Source organism: Lactuca saligna, chromosome 5 (assembly GCF_052625555.1).
Source record: "Lactuca saligna cultivar CGN05327 chromosome 5, ASM5262555v1, whole genome shotgun sequence".
NCBI classification, from domain to species: Eukaryota; Viridiplantae; Streptophyta; class Magnoliopsida; order Asterales; family Asteraceae; genus Lactuca; species Lactuca saligna.
In genome coordinates, this window is record NC_136421.1 from 158,763,574 (window position 1) to 158,772,130 (window position 8,557).

At 28.1% G+C, this 8,557-nt stretch overlaps 1 protein-coding gene across 1 annotated transcript; it reads left to right on the top strand.

The window, feature by feature from the left end:
- The first annotated feature begins 7,883 nt into the window (after positions 1-7,883).
- On the top strand, positions 7,884-8,303 carry LOC145045887 (S-protein homolog 5-like). Its single transcript, XM_078994177.1, has one exon. The coding sequence runs from the start codon at positions 7,884-7,886 to the stop codon at positions 8,301-8,303; it is 420 nt and encodes a 139-aa protein (XP_078850303.1).
- Positions 8,304-8,557: the final 254 nt, after the last annotated feature.

An 8,557-nucleotide genomic window follows, 5' to 3' on the forward strand; every position in this document is an offset into this window, starting at 1 on the left:
ACCTACTAAATATACCCATTATAGTTTTTCAGAAAATATGTTCTATCCGGTGAAAATAATTTGGTGATGTACTAGCCCTTTATACATAAAAATGTTTTTATCGATATTCTATAAGATGGATATTACATTTATGTTTATAAAATGATACTTTAACGTGTAATGTACTTGTATTTCCCCCCTAAAACATGAAAAGAATTGAAAGGTAGGGGTATGAACTCACTCGTTTGGTTTGAAGAGAGAGAGGCTAGAGTTGAGCAGAACTTCGACCGCGGAAAGCTGCGTCTTCGGGCTCTTCGGGGATTTCGAAAGCGTAGATCTTTCGTCGGGGACTCGGGTACGGAAACCGAGGGCGTCAGGATGGTCTCTGGAGCTTGAAAGTATGAGAGGGTGATTGGGAGTTTGAGAAATTGTGCAAAAACCCGTAGCTCAAACCCTCTATTTATAGTGCTGGAGGATCGCGTACGCGGGGCGTACCACCGGAGTACGCTGGGCGTACGCGTTACGGGGGGCGTACTTCGGTTACGCGGGGCGTAAAAATGCATCATGGCTTACGACTCAGGTCTAGCTAGCGTAGAGCACTCGAGTCGATGGGACTTGACACTGGGTCTAGTACGCTGGGCGTAATCTTGGATTACGTTGGGCGTAATCGAGTCTCCCATCTTCTAAATTCCGTAACTTTCGCGTACGGGCTTCGGTTTTCGTGTTCTTTATATCCACACATAGGTGAGATTATTCTCTACAACTTTCATTTAGGCTCTGTCTGCTAGTTTTGACTTTATTTTTAATGATATATTTTTAATAGGCCGGGACTGCTAAAGTCCTTTAAAAATTTGTAGTTTCTTTATTCGACGCCGGTTTTCATTTGTCTTTTTATCATTTTACTCCTATTGTGGAGGCCTTCAACTTTCGTTTAGGTGGTGATAGCTAAATAACACTCGATCTTCAATTCGAGTTTTTAACCCTCTACTACTGTTACGAAACTTAGGAAATTCGTAACTTCTTCATACGAGGTCGAATTTGGGCGATCTTTTTATGTATGTTTACAGTCTAACGAACTCTACATCTTTTGTTTAGATACTTAAGGCTAAAATGCATTTTATTGAAATTTCACTTTTTACGTTAAATAGCGTTTTAACGGTGTGTCGTAAATATACGAGTGGTTATAATTTCTTCAATATAACCCGGTTTTGAACGCTCTTTATGTTTTTGGAAACGTTGGCACGATATCTAGCATTTGATGTATCCCAACTTAGATATTTGAACACTTTATTTTTGAGGTTAATTTAATTGATTCCAAATAGTTTTCGTTGTATTTGACTTTTGAGCGTTACACTGCTTTTGGGAAAATATAGGGTTGTCACAAACAAACGGGTAGTGTAGCAAAGGAGGGGAATAAAAAAAACATCAAACTAAAACTCATATAAATAAAAACAAATCTCAGGTGATGAATCAATTTAAAAAATAAATAGAGAATTACAGATTCCTTTTGCTCGAAAATCTAAAATATACATTTCCCCCTTCATTCCATTCCTCTGTTTTTGTTTTCAATTCGTAAATATTTTTGTTTCTTAACCATCTTTTGTTTCTGTTGAAACTATAAAATAAAAAAAATAAAAATAAAAAAACCAAACTAAACTCAAATTAGGGGTAAAGTAGGAATGCAACTCAGATAGACAAAAGACCATGTTTTCCATTGAAACATGTTGTACCATGAACCTGTAGTGAGAAAGAAAGCAATTTTGTGCCCCAAGAATGCCCTAATCTACATTTTGTCTATATTTTCATGAATATGTCGGGAAAAAAGGAAAAAGTAAACAAAACCAAATGTCAAATGATAAACGGCTAATTATAGGGGAAACAAAATTTAGAGTAAAAGAGTGATATGTACCGATTGTTGTTCTAGCAGATTGATGTCTCTAATCTACATCCGATGAAACAAATCTTTTTCTATAAAACAAATACACCATCTATTCTATTTTCCTTAAGCCTTCCACCTTGTCTAGCTGCTTGGAACGAATTCAATATGTGTTTGACAGCAAAGTTGGGTCAAGATAAGAAAATGATTTACAAAATGTATGTATAGTATTAATCATAAGAATTACTTACTTTGAAGGATTCTTTTCTATGTACAATTTTTAAAAATTAATGAGATGTAAAAGATCAATCACAAAATAACCAAGTTTATCAATAGAAATAAAGGAACGGAGAAACCATACCATTAATATAGCACCAAGAAACAACCAACTCATATTTAATGAAAACTACAAAAGCAATAGGAGCAAATTTGTTAGTAATAGTAAATTATAGTTAATAGCAAACCCCAATCATCAAGAAATCACGAAAATAACCTTTTAATCACACCTAATAACATGATTGTTTTAAACATAACAAGAGATAGAAGCCGATTCATGGTTGAGATGGCGGATCTGTTATATCAACATCTATCTTTCTCAACTGGAAATCAAGATCTGGGCCAAATTCATAATTCAAACCTCATATTTCTTGGATTCAAAAATCAAACACATAAATAGTCAATAGTAGAAATCATAGAAAATAATTACCGAATTGATAAAATGTTTTACGTGAAGATCAAAAGAGTAAGAAGAAGGACGTAAATCGTAGGAAATCCATTGATTATTTATTAATCTCTGCTAAAATTGGGATCTATTTGAACTTTTGTTATGACTTGGAAAGTACTTTGCCGAACTAGGTTGGGGAAAAGATGAAGGATCCTTTAATTTAATAGGGAGCCAAAAAGTGAGACATATAGACAATGCGTTTGCTTGTTGGCAGCTAGGGTTTTGGGAGGTGAATGGTAGTGAAGGTCGTTTGCTATGGAAGAGAGTAGTTGTGGCTACGTTAGTTGATGAAGGAGATGAAAAGGGTGAGGAGCAGGAATTAGATCACTTGTGTCTAGGTGTTCAGAGAGTTGATGTTGAGTTTCGTATATCAGATTAGTTTGGATAGATATGAAGCGGTGAAGTAACAAATCTCCTTTATTCTTTCTGTGCTTACGGTTCTTTTGCTTTGAACCAGTCTTTGATCTAAAATTTGGGGATGCCGAGAGATATGAGGAGATGTATTATTTTGTTTGACTTTTTCTATGGTTAAAATATCTGATTTTCAATGCATAAAGTTGTTGTATATAATGCATTAATGGATATACCTCTTAAAATTCAACATTTGAGTCTAAATGCTTATTAATGTATGTATGTATGTATGTATGTATATATGTATATATATATATATATATATATATATATATATATACACACACACACACACTAGACGAATGCCCGCGCGTTGCGCAAACGCATCTATATAGCTGAAATCTTTATAAATATATGTTTTTTTTTTAAATATAACAATAATGTTGTTGTTAAATTTTATATTATAATTTATATACTAAGTTGATATAATATATTGATTATTTTGAATTATATGATAATATATATACATGTATTAAAACTGCATAATCTTAATCTTTTGAATGACCTCTACCCGTGAGTTAATGATGAATAAAATTAAATATAATATATGGTTTAATGTTATTTATAGTTGTTGTTATTGTTAATCAATTTCCTAAAATTTATTTGCTTAACGTTTTAATTTTTATCATTGTAATTATTTAAAAATCAAACATTTTTTTTTTGATTTTAAAGGTAACAATATAATCATTTATATAGAGTTATTTTTAATTATTGTTATTGTAAGTTATTTTAAGCTACTTGTTTGAAAATTTTTAACGATTATAAAAATATCTTTAGGAAATATTTTAGTTACATTGATATTACAATTTAGTTTTTGCATTTAGCACTACAATTTAACACTTTTAACTATTCACAAAATATTCTTTGGATATTTTAAGTGGAATTGAAATTTATATTGAAGTTCACCCATTAATGTTATACTTAAATTAATAATTTAAGTATTTTGTCCAAACTGTTCAAAAGTTGTAGCTTTAAACTGATAATGGTTTACATACAACAATATATTAAATCTTATAACTTAAGTATAATATGTTAAAAGTTAAAGACATAACTTTATAAGTAAAAGTAAAAATATTATTTTAATATTAAAATTAGTTTATTTATGATTATACTTTAGGGTTGATACTTATTTACGTTATTAACCAACTTATAATCATTATTAGAAAGACACTATAATTTATCATTTTAATTATTTACGAAATATTCTTTCGATCGTTAGTTGAATTAAATTTATATTTAAATTGATCGTATAAGATTATATTTAAATTAACATTTAAAGTATTTTATACAAATTGTTCAAAACTTGTAGCTTTAAAATGATAATAGTTAACATACAACAACATATTAGACCTAATAAATTAGGTATAATATGTTAAAAATTAAAAATATAACTTTATAAGTAGAAAAAAAAATATTATTTTAATATTGAAATTTAGTTTATTTATGATTACACTTTAGGTTTTATATTTATTTAACCTTATTAAACAACTTATAATTATTATTAGAGAGAAATTGAAAAGTCATGAGAGTTTCAAATGAATGTGGTGAAAGAAAAAATGAATGAAAGTTTTAAATGAATGTGGTGAAAGGAAAAATGTTTACTATATATATATATATATATATATATATATATATATATATATATATATATATATATATATATATATATATATATATATATATATATATATATATATATATATATATATATATATATATATAGGAGTGGGATCAAATGAGAACGTCAAAAAGATTGAGAATGCAAGAACAAATCTGAACCATATAAATATTAAAATCTAATGCTATTATAAACGGACCATTTATATCAATTCTAAAAATTTTGGTATTTAAGTGTAACTTTAAAATGTTAGAATGGCATGTTAGTAATTACAACTTTCCATGATCCTACAATTTCTCACTCTCTCACCCATTTACTTCCACTTTCCGGTATTTCTCTTTCTATCTTTATATACCTAGGGTTTCTTCAATAAAATTGCATCCCTCATCTGCACACCAACATTTTCGTCCACCATAGAAATTTTTTTCAGCCGAGCAAAAGCACCGATCTGCGTTGTTATTGACGAAAACGATGACAACAGGGTTGTCGGCGATAGACGATTGCTCAGAGCATATACATGTACATTTCCAATTCCAAAAATGAAAACCCTATCGTGCGAAAGATGTTGCGGCTAATTCTTTTTAAAATCGATTGTTCTTTTTTTTTTTTTGTGTGGATGTTGTCGGCGATAGAGACAATTGCTAAGAGCATGCGCATGTATATTTCTAATGCCAAAAATGAAAACCTTATCGTGCGAAAGGTTGTTGCTGATTCTTTCAAAATTGATTGTTCCTTTTTTTTATTACCTGTTGATCTTTGCATGTTTTTGTGCCTAATTGATTTTTACATTTGATTTTCATGAATTAAAACAAATGATGAAGAATTTTGAAAAGTAAGAACTCATGGAGCATAATTTCCTTTAAACACATTATGGGCTTTATCACTAATTATTTTCTTATTAATTTGAGTTTATTGGTATTGCTGCAGGTTTGGTTTGGGAGTCACTGTTTATTCTTAAATCTTTATTGTTAGAAAATAGTGGAATTTAAACTTAGAATATTATGTAGAGCACTAGGCCTCAATTTTAAGTAAATAGACAACCGAATATTGTTATAGTTGGGTTTGAATTTTGAATAGAAGTCATTTATAATGGTGTATTTTGTATAATCATTTAAGAATGTACAGTTCTTTTATGCATTAATCATGTATGAAGATGTATTTTTTTATTAATGTGTAAGTCTTTTGTTTATGTATTAATCATTTGTGAATATGTGTTTTTTTGTGATTTAAGTTTTTTATTTATTCAATATTCATTTATGAATATATTGTATTTTAGATATAATTGTTGTATAATAAATATTTTTATTCATTAATCATTATGAATATGTCGTTATTATTGTTTAAATTTATTATTCGTTAGTGAATATAACAAACACTACAAGAAACAAACATTGAGTTTTTCATTTTGAGAGAGAACGTGTGAAAATGGAATACAAATTGTAAACCGTACGAATGAAGTGATATAAAAGCTTTTATTTGTTCAAATTTATAAGAGATTACAAACTTATATTGTTAAATACCAAAATCAATCAAATTTAAAATTATTGTATTTTATTAACTTTGTGGATTATGAATTAAATATTAATATGATATTTGAAAAATTATTGAGAAAACTTGACAAAATTGATATTTACGTTCTATTACTATTAAAATAATTATTTTTAAGAAAACTTTACTACGATTCCTAAATTTAAGGAAACATAGATTTAATTTTAATTTCTCATTAATTAATAAAAATACATGGTTACAAATATACCCTTACATATTGAGTGGTCTAGAATTATTCTTCCGTTCTCAATCTTTTTGGTGTTCTCAATTGATCCTCTCCCCACATATATATATATATATATATATATATATATATATATATATATATATATATATATATATATATATATATATATATATATGGATTGCTTTATTTCATCATTTTTCCCGGTTATCAGGTCATCCGACCTTCAAAATTTATACTTTTGACCAAGATTTTAAATTTTATTATAAAGTTTGTTCAAAGTTTATAATTTTCGCCCATATTTCAACATTTTGTTACATAGGCATCTTAAATTTTGCTCTTTTTACTTATTGTTAAAAAAAGATTTGATGTAAAACAATGTTTATTTTTGTATAGATTTGGTCCAAAAAGTTTTTCTCATAAAAGGTTTTTTAAATGAAAATATGATTTTTATATTAAAAAACACATATTTTCAAATAAAAAACATTTAAAAGAACATTTTTTTCACATAAAAACATATTATTGTTTGTGCACCTATATATTTTGAAAATGAACATGTCAAATATTATTTTCAGATAGGATGAAAATATTATTTTCACATATTTTCGTATAGGATGAAAATTTTATTTTTGTTGTGCACCTATATAATATGAAAAAGAATAAAATGTCAAAAATTACTTTTTATAAATATCTTGGTAGTTTTTGTGAAAATTTGGTTTTTATTTTAGTAAGTATCTTCGTTTTTTATTCGAAAATATGTATTTTAGTTTTTAAAAAAATCTAGTAAGCATAACCACTTAAATATTTTTTATTTTATTATAACCCAATAAGTTGTAACACCCATTTTCACTTATAAAATATAATAAATATAAACATTTGTGTATAATAAAGAAAGTGAAAATATATTGTTTTTTTGGCTAAAATGATCGACATAAAAATTTTGAAATCTAGCGCATAGCCCAAATGTATAAATTTTGTAATAAAATTTAAAATGTGAGCACAAGTATGAATTTTAAAAGTAGGTTACACCTTGATCAGAAAAAAAAGATCAAAGTGAATATAATTTTTTGTATTTTGTACTTGAAAAAATATATATAAGGACTTAATTGAATATATGTTAAAATATAGGTTCTCTATATATGTTTATTTATCTTATTTTTGTGTCAAATAATGACGTAAACTTGTAGGTAAAGCAAATAAGATACACTGAGTAACTGAAATTGATAATTAAGGATTCAAATACACATAAATGTTGGAGAAATGCATTAAAAACATGAAGATGAAAAAGAGAGATTCTTGTAGGAAACAAAAAATCTTTTATTAATCACACAATCAACATAAATAGGTATACATTAGATCAAAAGTAAGTACCCTTTCAATGTAACGGCAATTCCTTCTTTATGTAAATACCATAATAACTTCCAACTTGTAAATTCCGTTGGCAAGAACCGTTACTCCATCGAGGCAAGCTTACATCTTCAACAATAAATAGAGAGAACTTGTGTGAAAGAAATATAGAGAAGACTCTCTAGTCTCTACAAACATGAGGTCTTCTACAATACATAACTTGCTCATCTTTGTCGTCTTAACATACCCAATTGCTTCAACAGCATTTTCATGTCCGTTTACAGCAAAATGGAATGTTAGCATTATTAGTGTTGTCCCTAACGATCTTGTTGTTCAAATCAAATCAGGAGATGATGATCTTGGGAATCATACCATTCCATTTGTTGGAAAGTATAGTTGGTCTTTTTGTGACATGTTAGGTGATCACATTCTTTTTTACGGCTACTTCTGGTGGGGTTCAAAATTTCAGAGCTTATATTTGTTTAACGAAGCCATTTCTAACAAATTCTTTTCAGATGTGGATATTGAACATTGTTATTGGTTTGTAAAACCTGAGGGGTTTTATGTAAATAATATTCCAAGCGGAGGTGGGAAGTTCATTAAAGGTTGGGACTAAAACAAATATGTCCTTTTTTTCCTATTGTAGGTTGATGTAACATATGATAAAATTTTATTTGATGAAGTTAATTAGTATTCTATGTACGTGTTTATTTGTTCTATCATCACATCTGCAAATGTTTACAAGGATGCATTATTAGTTACAATTAAGCAAGATCACAAATTCTTTATAAAAAAAGTTTGAATAGTAAGACAAATTAGAGATGAAAGCCGGTCCAAACTCAAACCGATTGGACCCGGACCCAAAAAACC

Excerpts from the sequence above, each read along its gene's own strand:
- LOC145045887 (XM_078994177.1), top strand. The coding sequence starts at position 7,884 with ATGAGGTCTTCTACAATACATAACTTGCTCATCTTTGTCGTCTTAACA.